We start from the raw sequence: 18098 nt of genomic DNA on the forward strand, positions 1-18098 counted from the left end.
TTTAAATTTAAATAATATAATATTTTCAGTTTCAAATTTTGAATGTTTTATAAAAAAAGAAGCCACAGTGCCACAGATTATTCAACGGTTATTTTTAATATGACCTACATCATATATAAAATTAATTTTAAAAAATTAAATCTGTGTAATCTGTGGGGGGCGTTTCCTGCGTTTACAAACGTCTAAAGTCTAAACGTCACTGTCAACAAAATTAACAAAAAATTAAATGTTACTCAAATTGTAAACATAAAAACAAATCGATTTTACTAAATTCTAATAATAAATACATAATGGAGTTTAATTTCAAAAATATTGTTAAAGACGCTGGAACTGCGTTAAGTAGAGTAGTACAGGTACGTTTCTAGAATAGTTTTAAATTTAATAACAATAGAAGAAACGATTTTTTTAAGTTTACTGAAGAAAAACTCGGGAAATCGGAGAAAACCGAACTAGATGCACACTTCGAAAACTTATGGGAACGTGCGGAAAACACGAAGAAGTTTACCGAAAAAATCGTTAAAAATACAGAGGCAGTGCTTATTCCGAATCCGGGGAATCGTATTGAAGATTATGTTTATGAGAAAATAGAGAAAAAACGACCATCTAGACTGAGCAATTTGGAATATTTAGGTAATAACTTTGAGAAACTATGTGTAATGAATAATACCTATTATTTTTATCTAATAAATACAGCTTTTTTTCTATAAAATTTCAAAGTGACTCAGTGTTATGAAAAATTTCCTATTTCACATTTTGATTCCACTGTTTTTTTTTGCAAGATATACAGGCAGTGATAGTGTACATTTCATTGATATACAGAAGTGGATTTGTCATAAAATTCCCAATCTAGAAATACCATTTCATAATCTGTGAGTGGTTTTATTAAAATATGACTATTTTTAGACTGAATATTTCTGTAGTTTTAAAACAAATTATAAAATAGCCTATATTTTTGTTTTAATTGGAAATATTTTATAATATTGTTCTTTTTAAAGCTAATTTTACTAAAATATACTTTACCTACGGCAGTAGTAATAAAGTAAAAAATAAATTGTGTCTCTAATTTTTAGAAAACCTAAAATTACTGAATAAATATTGATTTTTGCTATAGAAAGTTCTTAAGAAAAGATAAAGTTATGTTTATTTATGACTTAAAATACAGGGTGTTTATAGGGAAGGGGGTAGTTTTCAATCTTCTTGTACTTTTTCTTGTTTTTTTATGGTGAAAGTTAAATGTTAAAGCGCTTAGCAAAACATAGGCACCCCAAATTTCATTCAAATTGGATTATCGGTAAAAATATCTGAAAAAGTGTGCTTATTTTTCTAAAGTTTGATGCCCACTAAGGGACAAATGAAGCACTGTTGTAAAAAAAATACGTACTATAGTCTGTCAAACGACAGAATTCATGACAGTGACAATTGTGTCTGTCATTTTAATTCACAGTCAAATTGTTTTTTTATCATTTTTTGGATGAGGTCTGTCGAAATCTTCCCTGATTCGTAACATAGACTATAGTTCTATTTCCACGGAATATTGGGACACCCTGTATAATCTAAAAATGGTCATATTTTAAGAGTCACTAATAAATCTATTAACCACAAAAAAATATACAGTATTCTATTTTAAAAATTATCTTTAGTGTAAAAGTTATCTAAATCACCCTGTATATGAACATATTTTTAAAATGTGCAAAAAATTGAGTAAAATTCTCAAATAGACAGGGCCTATTTTACCATAAGGCCCGGGCCTTGGGCCCGGTGGTCTGGTGGTCCCATTAAAGGTTGTAAAATATTCATAATTTCTTGAATTTTTGAATTTTATTGGAAAAGAGGGCCCGAATTTTTGCTTGGGCCTTAGGGCCCGACCGGATGAAAAATAGGCCCTGCAAATAGAAAGCCTGATTTTTTATTTTTGGATTATTTTGAAACACTGGGCCACCCTGTATACCGTGTGTGTCTCAAGAGTGGCTCACCCCTATAACTTTCTTATTTTTTTAGATGTAAAAACGAGATTTGGTATGTTAGTATATGACATAAATTAGGATTGATTGACATATTCAATTGTTTTTGGTCACTTCCTTTTTCACTAGAAATGACTACAACTTTTAATTTTTAAATGAGATTTGGTTACGTATTTTTTTACTTTACGCGATAGAAAATGACACTCTGAATAGAATGACATATCATATGTCAACTTTTGTCATTTTCGCATATATGGTTTATTTGAAATTGTAACATGCGGTTCTTAACGACAATTTGACTCATAATACCAATTGTGTGGCATCAAATTATTCGTAAAAAAAAGCTTTTTAAATATGCTAATGAGCCACCCTTGTTTCGTATGAAAAAGTTGAGATATGATTAAAAATACGATTTGGGCATCTTTTAACTGGCCAGGACAAGATACGAAAAACATTAAACAATCAAATCTATTTTTCCAAGGCTGCTTGATTAAAAATTAGTGTTCTTAACATAGCCATGACACCCTAGGTTGAAATTTAAAATACAATTTTTTTTAAGCGAAAATGTCAAAAGTTGACATATGGTACGTCATTCTATTCAGAGTGTCATTTTCAATTGTATAAAGTAAAAATATACCGTGGGTGCCATTTAAAAATCAAAAGTTGTAGTAATTTCCGGTGAAACAGGAAGCGACCGAAAAAAATTGAATACGCAAATCAATCCTAATTTATGTCATATACTAACATACTAAATCACGTTTTTCTATCTGAATAAATAAAAAAGTTATAGGGGTGAGCCACTTCTCAGGCGCACCCGGTATATACATATATAATTTTTTGTTACAGGATTAGATATGGTCGAAGCTGGAACTTGCCTAGGACCAGGGACACCTTATGGTTCTGCCCTGGTAAAAGTTGGTCAGTGGGAACAAAAACTTGGTCAAACCGAGAGAGATTTCATTGGATCGTCAGCAATTTGTTTTACACAGCCTTTACGAAAATTCTTGGACACTGAAATGAAAACTATATTGAAGGAACAGAGTATTTTAGAAATGAAAAGGTTAGTAATTTTTGTGTTTATTGTACAATGTGATCGAAAAAAACGGCGTCAGTAATGGCCATGAAATGAAGATCGCTGTCTTTTTATATGTACAATTACATGGGGAATGTCATCGATCGTCATTTCCAAGCCAACTGGACCCCGTTTTTTTATCAAACGGTATTTATTGTATAGAGAGATCAATAAAAGATGGCGTGCACGTCATAAAAAGGTCGAAACTATTAGCAAATTAAATTTCCAATAAATATACATTTCTTTGAAAGATAGAGCGCACTTTTTTTTCTTCTTATAATCTCATTTTCAATTTTATTCTTGAGTTTTCTTCCTGATTTTTTTTAACAGGAATGTGTCTAAAATTAAAGTGAAAAATTGGTGACAAAATTATGACTTCTATTTGACACTTATTAAATATCAAAGTAAAAAGGTAGCCGTGGCAACATTGCGGCGTTCATTCGTCAAATATTTTGATTAGGTGCACGCCAATGAAATGTATATTTTTGTATTATAGGTTAGACTTGGACGCTTGTAAAAATCGGGTGAGGAAGGCAAGAAATATGCTAGGTCAATCCACCGTAAGTATTTTTTTATACACGTAAGTATTTAGTCATTTGAATTTTAAAGTATAAATAATATACATGGTATCTCGGAAATAAGTGCAAGTATTTTAACTGGTAGTATATTTCGACCCTAGAAACACGCCTACGAGTTTTTTTTGCGAAAAAAAATTCTTGGAAATTTAAAATTTTTCTTGACATTTTCCCGGAAATTAAAAAAAAATTTAGCGCCACTTGTTTATTCACCTGAGATTTCTCTACCTTGAGTGTGAGTATCTCAACCTTGCAGTATTGCAACCATAGTTCTATATTAATTATAAATTGACAGACAAATTTCTACACAAAAAATTAGGGATGTTAAATTTAATCTTTTATTTGTGCTCATTACTAATAATTCTAAAAAAAACACACATTAATTATTTTTAGTACTTACACTTTCAATGAAAACTTACAAAAACCCCACTGAATTAACAAAAATATTACGTTTATGACGTTTACGAAAATCTTTGTTATGCTGCAAAATAACTTTATTTTAAGAAATTTCTAAAATGTTTATCGTAATTCAGTTTTCAATATATCGAAAACAGCCCGACGATTAATCAGTTAATTTTTGTTTTGTTTGTTTCCTTTCATGTTTCTCTGTTTTATTTTTAAAATTTAATACGAATTTGATTGCTTCAAATGTCTTGAATTTGAAATTGTTGTAACTAAGGCAACGTCGCTTAATATCGTCGCATGACGCAAGCACGCCACGGCGGCGCGGTGCCTCAAAGGACCAGTTGACGCGGCACTCTTGGCGTACGGTTGGGCTGTCGATGGCATTGTCGAAATACATCGAAAAGTCATGTGTAGAAGGCATGTGTGAAGCGAAAAAACCAAATACATATTGAAAATTGAGTGAAACATGTATTTTCTTAAATTAAAAGTAGTTCGTGAAGTGGCGATAAGAGACAATAATTCTCAACATTTATTCATTCTGAAAAGTATTAAAAGTAGCGTGCGCTTTTCAAGGTGTTTTGTAAATCAGTGGTTCGAATTGAGATGATATATGAAAATAATGTGTTAGAAATGGGGACTGTTATTTTAGCAGTTATTATAATAGTTTGTACAAGTAAAGCAGCACAGTGAAGTTTATTTTAGTTAAGTGTGTATCGAAAAAGAGAGCTGTCACAGTTACATCGATCTGTCATAAGTATATTTTTTTAATATTGGGTAAGTTTTTTCTTTTAATTTATTTTGTGTAATAATATCACAATCATAAAAATGCAGTGCATCTCTGCCAAACTCCTCAGGTGGTGTGATTTTATGATTTATTTTTATAGCACTTTCTTGTCCATATGACAACAGAGGGCGTCGAATTACCTGAGATCCGGGTAATTGGATGTAGTTGGCGATATCTGCCGGCGGTTCTCAAAATTTTGCTATTATTTTTTTAAATTTTCAAAGTTAAATAACTCGATTATTTTCAATTTATTTTTCAAATGGCAAAGAGAAAATATGTTTCTTTTGACCAGATCTACCACCTCTTAAAATATTTGCACTTATTTCTGGGACATCCTGTATATATAAAGTCCCATCTACCCACAACATTTTACTTGTCTTTTAAAACCGTCTTTCTATGGATATCTGGAGTGGTAATCTATCCCCACATTTATTCCGAAAGAGATAACCGTATAATCTAAGTGCTCTAATAATTTCTTTACATCAATATATGCCACATATAATAAATTTAGAAGAGAACAGTTTCATCAACATCTCCTGATACAATATTTTTCTATCCCAACCACAGAAGGTGATCCTTTTGGTAAATGGGTTCATGGAAGTAACGCTATGTTTTTTTTGTTTTTTAATGTACATATTAATTAAAAAAAGTATTTAGATAATAAATGATAAGAAATACATTTATTATCGTTTCTAATTATTTGTTTTAACTATTTATTTTATGCTGCAAAGGGTAAGGAGGATGTTGCACCAGAAATTCTTCTGGAACAGGTACCATAATAATCTTAGTAGTTAAAAGATGTTCGTCTCTGTTTAAAAGATATTCTTCGTCAAACTTCAATGCACAATAAGTTTAACAGTTTTTGTTTAATAATTCGAACAATTCCAATTGATTTTATGAGTTTCCGGAAAATGTGTACAAATTTGAGTTTCTGTGAACAAAGAAATATTTTAAAATTTTGCATTCTTTATAACTTAGAGTCAATGATTCATTAAATTCCGAGTAAATAACGTTTTTGTGACTAATTTAATATAAAAAATATTGATCTAGAAGAAAAAATAAATAATTTTTTTATCAAAAAGTTTTTTTTTATTTAATTATCAACTGAGATAAAATTGGATTGGAATTGTTCAAATTATTGATCAAAAACTGCTAAATTATTGTGCCTTGAAGTTTGACGATGATCTTATAAACGGTTAATTTAATCGACTAATCATGAGAAAGCATTTTTGTAGAGCAGTGAATTTCTTACAAAAACACGAATTTTTGTTAACGAGTTATAAAATTCATAAGAAAAAAGAAACCTGCCTTATGATAATCAAATTTCAACCTTTAATAACTTTCGAACGATGAGCTTTACAAAAAAATTATAATATACCTTTTTTGTAGAGAATTCAGTTTCCTACAAATATAATATGTGAGAATAAAGATTTTTTCCAAATAGGAAATACCGAAATATGAATTTTTCTTTCTAATAATAAGGAAAAAATAGAAAACTGAAAGGTGGAGGACCTTCCTATTAAAATTAAAAGCTTATACTTGGAGATAATAATTTTTTTGAGGTGTCTAGTGTCTACCAATCTTTTTTCAGAGTATAAAGTGATAAAAAAATAGTCGATTTTCTTGACCCACCCTAGAATACACGTATTACATGTTATCATAAGCAATATTTTAAAAATATTGTTATCGTTTTCAGGCAGAAAGAGATTTAAGAATCGCCCAATCCGAATTCGATCGGCAAACGGAAATAACGAAACTACTGTTAGAAGGCCTAAGCTCGTCGCACGCCGCTCATTTGAGATGCTTGTACGAATTTGTTGAGACACAGGCTCGGTTCTATTCTCAATGTACCACCATTATGACAGATCTGCAAAGAGAACTGAATAGGTTAGTAAATGAAAATAATTAGAAAATTTAAAATATTTATATGCGGTAAGGCGACACGGGTTTTTTATTTCTGTCGTAAAGCTCCGTCTACACATAACACTTTTTTGTAAGCTATTTTTATTGAAACAAAAATGTTCCAATAAGAATTGCTTACTGGAAAATGAACTGCAACTTTATTGCGGCAAGTAAAGTTGCTGCAACTTTTCTTGCATGCAAGTTAAATTGTCAACTGTAAAACAGCATTACGTCTTACCTGTTCAATCAAAGCGTATCAAGTAAAATATTTTGTTTAGTCCAAAAAATGGACGTTTTACTTGTACTGAAAAAAATTAAAGTAAATTTACAAAAAATTGTATGGACTAATTATAAGTTTCACAAAATAATGTAATTTTAAAAAATTATTTAGATATATTTTACGATAATTACCAAACGGGTATTATTTTTACAATTAGCTTCGCTTGTTTTCCAATGAAATTTAAACCATAAACACAATTTTGTACTAAGATTCCATCTTTTTCCTTTTTTCAACTTCACTAAACACAATGCTATTGTAATTGACAAAGCAGTGCTTCCTCCATAATTTTTACTAAAAACTGATCTAAAACCGCAGGTTAAACTTCCAGCACGGCATATAAATCACACGGCAGGCTAACTCTGCCCAGATCCCATTGTTTAAAATTTGATATCACCATTATGGGTACCGAGTCAGGGCCATAGACAAACTAACAAAAGCAAGACGCGTCAACGCTGTACTGCAAAACGGTAACAAGTTTGATAAGAGTTTATTACCGCGCTTGCGTCAACTGGCCTTTTAGACGAGGACGGTTTACTTATGGATTGTGTATTTTGTAGTAGCCTTTTAGACAAGGATGTTTAATTAAAAAGCGTTTATTAAAATCAAATAAATTTATTTCCATCGGTAAAATAAACAATAATTACTGGACATAACAGATATAAAAACAAAAGTTAAATAAACGAAAACGTATTCCTCTTATTAAAATAACAAAAAAGATGATAAAAAAACAACAGTTATGGTAAACGAAATAAAAGCATTATTCTTCAAAAGGTACAAAAAAATAATTATGTATATTATAATATTAATAATAGGAACAACAAGAAACATCTTAAAAAATATACAACTTTTTCAAATATAAAACAAAAACATAAACTTCACATTTTCACAAGAATTTGCAAAAATATTAAGAGTCTATTATAAAATATAAAGCACGAAAATTCAAATCATAAAAAGATTAAAAAGATAAAGATTCTTATAACTTACAGTCAATTTGTAGGACCTTCGTTTTGTCTACGTTAGCGATGTAATCACAATAATATGTATAATCACAGTAATTATTATGTTCTTCATAAATGTAAAATGTATTAAATTATTTGTTTTCGTTTTGTACGCTAATAAAATAATAGTAATAAGCAAACAAAACGCAAAATCAGGAATTCAACAGTTCGTTCAAGGATGGTTCAAGGCAAAAACGTTTTTCGTTTTATTTAGGTTAGGTTTAACGAGTGCGACTGCGCGATGATTTCTGACTCAACTGGCCAGCGCAAAAACAATAATTCGACTTCCTCAATCCTTTGAAAAGTCTTGCTTTTGTTAGTTTGTCTATGGTCAGGGCCGAATTAAAACGTGTCAAAAAATTTCCCAGAAAATAAACTATTGATAAACAGAGTCGTATTAAAAAAAAATACTCTAATTGACTGAAACTGAATTTTATTTACACAATACTTTTATCTAAACAAATGAATCGTTAACCGCGCATACTCCTCGAAAAGTAAAAATGAAAAAATCAATTAAACATTTAACTGTAGAGAATAAACAATTAAAATTAAAAAACATGCCATGAGTTACAAACAAGAAATAAAGAAATACCCAATAAAATATCTATTGAGGATACGTACAAATTATGTCCATCAATGGACATAGCAAATTTTATTAATATTCAAATTGCACAAATTAACAAATCAGCTAAAGGAAGAAAAGTAACTGATGAATTTTTAAACGTTTGGCTATATACTTTTCCAGGCCAAAAATATACAAGACGCTCTTGACAAATCTATTTTGCCTTCCACGTTCAGAGACACTAAAGATAATGAATATATGACATCGATATCAAACCTGGCTTAGAAAATCTTAGTGTATTTGAGACTCTGAAAAAGAAAAGTTGAAAGTTTCGATGAACCGGATGAACTTAATCGATATTGTGTTTTATGTATTGAAGACATTAATATCAAGTGCAATTTATTTTATAATAGTGGTCGTGATAATATTGTAGATTTTGAGGACTAGAAGGGGAACAGAGAGTTTAAACCAGCTCGGGTGTCTAATGTTGTTATGGTAAGAGGTTTACCAATGGGAAGCAGTCCCTAGCTTATTTTACTTGCTTTGTATGTACATATTATGTTTGTTCGGGGAAAATCTTGTAAGCTAAAATAGAAGCACTTCCTTTCATTGTAGGAAATTGAAATTTGGCATGTACGTTCAGTCCCGATGACAATACATTTTCTTGCAAGGCATGACCCGAATTTTTGACAGCTGTCAAAAAAATTTCAAAGTTGTCCGATTTTGATAAAAATTGATATATAGGATGGCCATGGGCTAAAATGAAAGAAAAAAATTGAGCTGTCAAATTTGACAGCTGTCAAAAAAATTTCAAAGTTGTCCGATTTTGATAAAAATCTCTATATAAGATGGCCATGGGTTGAAATGAAAGAAAAAAAATTGAGCTGTCAAAAAAATCTCAAAGTTGTCCGATTTTGATAAAAATCGATATATTGGATGCTCCCTACCCCATAGTCGGTTTTCATTTTATTTGTCTCACATTTGAACTGTCAAATTTGACAGCTATCGTTTTTTTAAGTTTTCCTTTTTTAATGGAAAGCGATATACATATTATTATATTATTAGGATGCCCATAGGAAGTTATTTAAGAAAAAGAATTGAGTTTAAGTGTGTGGCACTGAGAAACCAGCATAACTAAAAAGTAAAAATTAAATTTAAGAAAAAAAACTTTTTAAAAACAAGCTTTTATTTAAATACATTAAAAATAAAAAAATAAACTTTTTCTTTAAAACTTTTATTATGAACTTATAACGTCATTACACACTTTTATATTATACGAGTATAAAAGCTTGTCGCGAGATTTGAGTGTACAGTTGCACTCATAAAAATCTGGTACGACAACTTTATCTTGTAATTCCAATATCTTGTAAACCTATCATTATTCCCATCCAGGATAAATTCATCCAGTTTAGAAGAACATTTAAAAAACTTTGTGTCCGAATATTACACACTGGTACTGAAAATTGCCAAAATGATCTGGTAAACATATCTTATTAAAAACGGCAGACCTTATTATAAAAAACAACGAGACCTCTGTTCTTTTCTCTCTGAATTGTCATGAGCTATCCATAAAAATTAAAAATAGATACGGATAATCAGAAAAACAGTAATTTAGAAATGAATCTTGTTTGTCATTTTGCAGGAAACCTAATAATAAAAATTACTTTGAATGCCGTAGGCAATGATTGAGTATTAAAACTAAAAGAATTTCGGACTTCCATTGTACTACTAAACTCCCAAATCCAAATATGTAAACACAATGCACACACAATAAACAAAAATAAAAAAACAAAATAGATCATTCAAAAAAGAATGAAATAAATTAAGCCGCACGCTACTGACCCAACTGTATGTTGTCGATGACAAGACTACGACCGACTACGACACTGATTAATTTCTGTTGCTGGCACCCATAATGGCGGCGTGCGCAAGGATATGCGCGTAGCGTTCCCGCTAAAGCGAGTTGGCCTGCCGTGTGATTTATATGCCGTGCTTCCAGTGTGCACGCTAGTCTTTAATCCATCTTACGTGATTCTTTTAAGAGTCTATTTCACTAGTCCGAAAAAGTAGCAAAATAAGCGTTCGATATTTAACGTTTTATGTAAAACTGGCTGGGTATTTTTACACAAATGAAGAAGGAAATTAAAGATAAAGGATTATACTATATCCGTATTGTAGCACATTTTACACAACTTCTTTATTTTTAAGGTTTTGATGGTCAAACATCAACAAAATATTCCTTATATTTGGACTAAATTTTCTCGGAAATAAAGATATAACATAAAATTCCGTTACAATACGGAAATAGATTGAAGTTTTGTGATTACAATTTTTGTGAATACAATTTTTTATATAATTTATATGGTTTTGTAACAAATTGTTCGCTATTTTATGGCAATTGCTGAAGCTCTGCAAACCTTAATCAAGCCTTAATCCAAGCGTTGTGTTTGGAATTTTGGGTGTGGCTTAAAGCTCTACGCGCACTGAAGGGGTATCGGCGCGATCGACCGACACGTGATTTTCAGTTTACGTTGAAATAAATGTAAGCCCGCGCACTGCATTAGATCGGTGCGCTTCGAGCTATCGGCGGCACCCGGCGCCATCAGGCGAAATCAGAGAATTCATGGGAGGGGGACGAATAGTCTACGCCGAGCGACTGTTTTTAGTGGAGCGGTTTTACATTAAACATTTCCGATGAATTATTAATCGAAAGTGTACGAGACCATATCATACTTAATATGCGGTTTTTTATAAAAATTTCTTTCAAGCACGTAACCTATATTGTTTAATACACTTATTCAATAACTGAATTAGAAAACCTTCCGATTAAACCCATTTATTTCTCATCTCGTTTTGATTATCCCACATTATTATGGAAATCGAATTTAAATATCGTCAAAAAACTTATCATGTTATTTAATTTTTGGTTTGTTTTGACGTTGGTAATAACAGCTGATATATAGACATCCTATGTTACTATGTTGATCGCTCCGTACAAGGTACAAATAGAGAAAATAATATTTATGTTTGAATAAAATATTTGTACATATATCTACCGTATGATAGAAAAAAACGGCGTCCAGTTGGATGGGAAATGACGATTGATGACATTTCCCATATATATATTTACATATAAAATGACACCGACCTTTATTTCATGGCCATCGCTGATGCCGTTTCTTTTCGATCATACGACTATAAAAACTATATATTTTTTCTTTTTTCATTTTTTTTTACTTTTTTATTATATTTTAAGGTTTTAAAATCTTGGTTTTAAGTCAGTAGTGAATAAAACGAAACTTTTGTTTACATTTTGTTTAATGATTGACGTTTCGACCAATTTTTGACTCTGTCTTCTTCAGAATCTATAATATACAATACTATTTTATCACTAACAATGTGTTTAATATATAATTTTTTCTTACCACAAACTTAGAACATCATTTATACGTATATTATAGATTCTGAAGAAAACCGAATTAAAATTGGTCGAAACATCAATCATTAAACAAAATGTAAACAGAAGTTTCATTTTATTTACTACTGACTTAAAACCAAGATTTTAAAAATTTAAAATAAAAGCTATATATATGTATATAGTATATAAAATTATTTTATAAATGTTTGTAATGACACTTATTTAGATTAAAAAACTAAAAATAGAAGTTTTATTTGATTATTTTTCATATCTAGCTTTATTTTTAAATATCAAATTAAACCCTTTTGAATGACACCAAATTTGTTAAAATCGGTTAAGCCAAGAGTAATGTAGTATTTTTTTATCCCCATCTTCCACTCTATTTCACTAATTTCTAAGATCTATCTAAAGTTCTATCTAAATCTTTCTAAAGATCTAAATAATATTAATTTCCATCATAAAGCATAGAATATAAAAAGTTGCATAAAAATATACATAGTAATAATACTTTATAATTTTTTGAAATACCGAATGAATTTGACTAAATTTGAATAAACTTCTCCTCGTCTATGCTCAAATATATGCTGGTGACGTACTCTCGACCGTCGATCGTGCGACTTCAGTGCGCGGCTACCATCGACTTTCCGACAGGTCGTGTCGTTCGCTCGCGCCGATACCCATTCAGTGCGCGCTCTCCTTAACACGACGGGATCAGGCTAAGCCTTAGGCTGATTTCTGAAATATAATATATATTTTCTTCGCTTTACCCGACCCCTGAGAGCGACCCGAACAGTACAGCGTAATAGACTCTTAAATGACAGGTATAATATTATGTGTAGACGGGGTTAAGACGGAACACCGTCTGGAGAACAGGTACTTAAGCTGATGATGCTGATGTTTTCAGTCCGCATAAAGTAAGTCCAATGCTTCGCCTCAACAGCGAGGAGTTGGAACCGATTACCACCAGTAAATTCGAAGGATCTTTTACGTCAGTGCCTATTAAGTCTACCGAAAACACCGATTCAAAATTCTAAAGCTTGCTCGCTTTTGTTTCGTTAACTGAATTGTAATTTGTAGTTGACCATTATTTTTTATTTGATTGGTATCATTGTGGTACTTCACAGTGACAGCCGATCCTAAATTATCTGGCAATCGTTAGGCTCTAACTACGTAAAGCCTCGTCTACACATAACGTCTTAGCTGCCCAGTCAAGACGAATAAAGTAAAACTTTGTGTGTAGACGAAAAACAGTCTGTTTTAGTCGAAAAAATAATATGGATAACCGACTTTTAAAAATCAAATATTTTTGAATAATTTCACAAAATAATGTAATTATACAAAATAGTTTAGATATTTAATCGTTATTACCAAATGATACGATTAGCTTTAAGGTGCGTATTCACTATCCGAACGAACGAACGAACATTTGTTGGTTCGTTCGGTAGTAGTATGGACGGGACCGAATTTTAGAACCGAACGAGTAACATCTACCCATTCGTTTTTGAACTCCTTTGATGTACCGACTCGAAACGGATGGTCGAGCAAGCGAACGAACGAACGGCCGCATGCGTTCGGTTCCCCGTCCAAATATACCGAATTCCATTCGTTCGCTCGTTCGTTCGTTCGGATAGTGAATACGCACCTTTATATGCTTACAAATGAAAGTTAAACCACAAATACAATTTTTTGTAGTAAAATTCCATGTTTAACTTCACCAAAGACTTATATTTGATAAAACAACAGGTATAGCGTTATCTGTATAGACGGGGCTAAAGACAGACTGCTGTCAGTTTTGTAGAAGGTTTTCCGCTTGATGTGACACGCAAAACTGACAGTTATACCGATTTGGTCATTGACACTATGCGGTCTGGATTTTAACGTGTAAAACAGTGATGTAGACAGCTAAATGGAAAATCTAATGTATTAAAATGAGATAAAAATTGGGTCGACACATTTCTTCTATGCGGTATTGCCGGATTTTGCGAAAAATTGTCATTTACGAAAAATGTTGCATCTAGGGTTGGAACTTTATTTTTCACTATTAATTACTCATTTTACTACAGCTGTAATAGATTATATTTAGTTTAGATATATTATTATTTCAGTAATATACGTGAATTTTTTTAAAATAGCTTATATTTTTCTACACCATTTTCCTACAAACGTAAAAAACCGGCAACACTGTATGCCGCTTTTGATTTTGCCTCTCTGTCTGTCAACCGGACATTTATATTATTCTCTGTCACGCTCATTAAAATCCCGACCACATAAATTGGATGACCGGCAGGGTATGTAGAGGCTTAAGAAAGGAAGTTTTCAAATAATTATTTTGGCAACTTTTTATACTTCTTAGCTCCATCGCAGAGGCGCTTTCTTAGAGATGGTTAGATCCAAAGACATCTAACTTCAACCTAACAAAAATCGATGATGTCAAATATCTGCGGATTTCCTTAAATCTGCGTCTTGTGTTTGAAAACGAAGTATGTTATTAATTTTTTTGGGTACCTATTGTAATCATAAAACATTTTTCGATGCATGTCATCAATCATATCGACATTGACACTAAATTTGTTGTATAATTTAAGATACCGAACAGCTCTTCATTTTACTTTATAGAGCAAATGATTGTAACAGATTTTGATTTAGATTATAGCTGCAAAAAATAGTTTAAACCGAATTTTATTATCGCTATATTGGTCACATTGCGCCGTGTTTAGCAATGTTGTCCTTTATTATTTGACAATTATTATCCTAGTGTCAATCATTATTTTGTATAGTATCGTGTTGTTGGATCTTTGTGAGTAATTCTCCGTTTTTTTGTCTATTTTCATAGTCTTTTTAAAATTGCAATTTTAAGCACAAACAGTTTTTTAAGAACTAAATTTTTGAGTTTTTGTATTGCATTTCTTGAAATTTGAAACTCAACAGTGTTGTCATATTTATGCAGCCATCTCTTTTTAACTTATATAAAAGTGTTAAAGTTTGTATGATTGTAAACAAATGGCGTGTTGTGTCTCCAGTTAGATGTCTTTGGTTAAGTCTTAAAAATGTTGTCTAGAAAAATAGAGATTTGTATGTTTTAAATTTTGCTGATATGCTAAAAGAAGTACATATCGCCATTTTATTAACTTATATTTTCTGTTTGTGTGTCTTTTATGTGTTTTGTGGTAGATTTCCCTAAATAGCACTTTTTTTCTAATAATTATACTCGTAGTTTAGCCAGTAGTACTCCCAACACTTCCATATTTACACTCCAAGACGAATCTTCCACCGATGACATGAAACGGGCAAGAGTTTTGTTTGACTACAAAGCCAAAGGTCCATCTGAACTAAGTGTTAAAGCTGATGATGTAAGTATTTATCGTATGATAATGAAGTGTCATTTATTTATTCTCAATTTAAATCATTGGAATATCCTGCGATGGTCCGCAATTGTATCCATACAGAAACCCTAATTAGCTTATAAAACAATAAACTTTTCATTTTTAACCACAATTTCTCTGGACGGATGAGGTAGAATGAGTGGGAGGGGGGTTAATAGACCTTACAGATCTATTGTGTCTTGACGGATGATAATCAAAGGCCTAAATGACATTGCTCGCTAATCTTGAAGTAAATTAGTGGCAAAAGTTAAAAGTTTGCTAACTTTTTCTACTAACTGAAAATTTCTACCACTATTTTTGAGTTCTGAATGCTTACAATGAAACTAGAGGAACAAACTTCTACGCTAATTGAAACCGCTAATTTATTCTACTAATTGCAAGGTTCTCAATGAAGCCTTAAGCTTGATTTTCATGCGTCCGTTATCCGTTGATACGATGGTCCGACGAAGCTCTGATTGGTCTTAGTGTTTTCGCGCCACTTTTCATCCGTAAATTTTTTACTTTACTACTATTTAATCTAACCCTAATAAAAATATAATAGTACAAGAGCTAGCACCGTCGGGAAAACGGGAATTTTAAGAAAGCTGGTTCTTTAATATATCTTTTGCTATGCTTTGCTGTGCTCTCCTGATCAGAGATACAATGATGCGATTTTCACATTACTTTGCTACTTTTTTATGAAACGAAATATGCTAAACATAATGTTTGTTCTATCGTCCTTAGTTCCTGAAATACAGGACGAATTTGTGATGCGCAGTAGGGAACAGATGTTAAATACATATATGATGCGCAGTAGTGAACGCAACGCCTACCGGCAGCCAGACAGTTCGCACTTTGTTCAGGGGAGCATAGCAAAAGATATATTAAAGAACTAGCTTTCTTATAATTATCTTTCGAAAACGTTGCTAGCTCTTAGACTATAAGTAAAACAGAGTAATTCTTAAGGAAATGAAAATATAAAATGATACCAATCACAAGCAAATCGTATACCCGATGAACGGAGGTATGAAAATGCAATAAATTTAAAAACTGCGTAATTTTCTAACCAATCGAAGTCTTTAAATTCAACCAATTAAATTAATATCGTATCGTCGGACAACGGATGCTTGAAAATCAAGCTTTAGACTTAAATTATGGAATATTTTTAGGAAATACTAGTGAAAAAATTGCCAGACGAAGATTATTTTTTATGCCATAAAGACGATAAATCTGGTAAAGTTCCACCCGAAGTGTTGGAGATATTATTTTAAAACTAATATAATATCACCCATTGCCATTGTTTGAATCAAATATACACAGAGTGTTTAACTTGCCTATTAATGTCACTTCACTCAAACATATAATACTCTAATCAAAATATCTTTGTAGCAATTATTTCTCTCTTAAAACATATTTGATAATAACCACTATTAGTTATACATATTTTTTAAAAGCGTGATATACAGGGCGTCCTACCTTATATAATAGGGTGTAACAGTAATTTAAAAATAACAATAAGATGTTGGGTATTAAATATTTGATTGTATTATTTTTATGTTCTGTCTACTGTTAATAAAATTTGAGACACCTTGTATATTCTTGACGATGCTTCGAGTTTTAATGGAAACATTATAAGAGATAGCCATATTATTTTCTTATACCACTTTTTAGATTAGTATAGAGTGGCCGTATTTAAATATCCAAACGCTTGATATATCAATATTTGAGTTCAAACGCTTGATATATCAATATTTTCTTCCATTCTGTAGTACTAGCATCAAAGATGCAATGCATTTGAGTCATTGATGACGCAATGGGTTCATCTTTAGATGCGGCAACTCTTCTTTTCTGTGTTACCAGTCAATGATTAATCTATAAAGATAATTTTGTTATTTAAAAGACTTACAAGTTCTAACTTTTAGCTCTTATATGTGTACTTATAAAATCTATTCAATAATCATCACGTTCTATGCGATTCAATAAAATATTTAGTGTTTTTCAAACTAGGAATATCTATGCTTATTCAAGCAAACTTGCCTACATACTATATTTAATCGAAACAATGAAGCTAGCAGCGAAATTTAGACCTATATCGGGTGTTTTTCAAAAGTGGCTCACCCCTATATTTTATTTTATTTTTTCAGACAATAAAATTAGATTTGGTATGGTAGTATATGACATAAATCAGGATCGATTGACGTATTCAAACGATCAAATATATTTTTTTCTTTTTCTTTTAACACTTTAAATTTTTAAAATACTATTTATATTAAGCGAAAATGTCAAAAGTGGACATATGATATGTCATTCCATTGATACCATTTAAAAATCAAAAGATGAAGTCATTTTCGGCGAAACAAGAAATTACTGAATCCATAGATCATACCAAATAAACTTTTAGTCTCGTGTTTAAGCTTGACCGGCACAGCGTTGCCGATTTTTACATATTTTCTTTTAATCGACATATTTCAGGAAATAAAAATGAATTAATTATAAAATGTATAAACGTTATTATTTACATCAACAAAACTCACCTCCTTAACAACGCTTAAGGGGCATAAAGGGCCATTATTTCCCCTTTTCTGTTCGAAATATTCTAATAAGGTTGCGATGAGTTTTTTGCAAAAACTCGCAATACAAAACTAAAGTGTCAGGAAATAAATAAATAAATGTGGCAATTTAACATTTTTTACAGCAGAGCTACCACCTGAATCGCTAGCGGGAAATTTTAACTCCAGTTAGTCATCCCGGCGCCGAATATGTCCATGGTTTAGAACAA

At 31.2% G+C, this 18098-nt stretch overlaps 1 protein-coding gene across 4 annotated transcripts; it reads left to right on the forward strand.

The window, feature by feature from the left end:
- The first annotated feature begins 192 nt into the window (after window positions 1–192).
- LOC115886169 (endophilin-B1) lies at window positions 193–16831 on the forward strand. Of its 4 annotated transcripts, XM_030905243.1 has the most exons (8): window positions 193–353; window positions 411–630; window positions 2808–3021; window positions 3530–3593; window positions 5529–5567; window positions 6494–6684; window positions 15172–15307; window positions 16489–16831. In XM_030905243.1, exons 1-8 carry the CDS (start codon window positions 291–293, stop codon window positions 16588–16590), a joined length of 1029 nt encoding a protein of 342 aa, XP_030761103.1. In that variant the 5' UTR covers window positions 193–290; the 3' UTR covers window positions 16591–16831. The 4 variants fall into 4 exon arrangements, with proteins under 4 accessions (XP_030761103.1, XP_030761106.1, XP_030761107.1 ...); XM_030905246.1 differs by lacking the exons at window positions 15172–15307; window positions 16489–16831 and adding an exon at window positions 12862–14001; XM_030905244.1 differs by lacking the exon at window positions 5529–5567 and having other exon boundaries at window positions 194–353.
- Window positions 16832–18098: the final 1267 nt, after the last annotated feature.

Source organism: Sitophilus oryzae, unplaced genomic scaffold (genome assembly GCF_002938485.1).
Source record: "Sitophilus oryzae breed Bouriz unplaced genomic scaffold, Soryzae_2.0 scaffold_471_pilon_pilon, whole genome shotgun sequence".
NCBI lineage: Eukaryota > Metazoa > Arthropoda > Insecta > Coleoptera > Curculionidae > Sitophilus > Sitophilus oryzae.

What these genes read in the sequence shown, in the direction of transcription:
- LOC115886169 (XM_030905243.1), top strand. Translation starts at nt 291, where the DNA reads ATGGAGTTTAATTTCAAAAATATTGTTAAAGACGCTGGAACTGCGTTA. An exon ending in CAGAAATTCTTCTGGAACAG is followed by an intron (nt 5,568 to 6,493) that starts GTACCATAATAA and finishes TATCGTTTTCAG; the next exon opens with GCAGAAAGAGATTTAAGAAT. An exon ending in CTGCAAAGAGAACTGAATAG is followed by an intron (nt 6,685 to 15,171) that starts GTTAGTAAATGA and finishes TTATACTCGTAG; the next exon opens with TTTAGCCAGTAGTACTCCCA.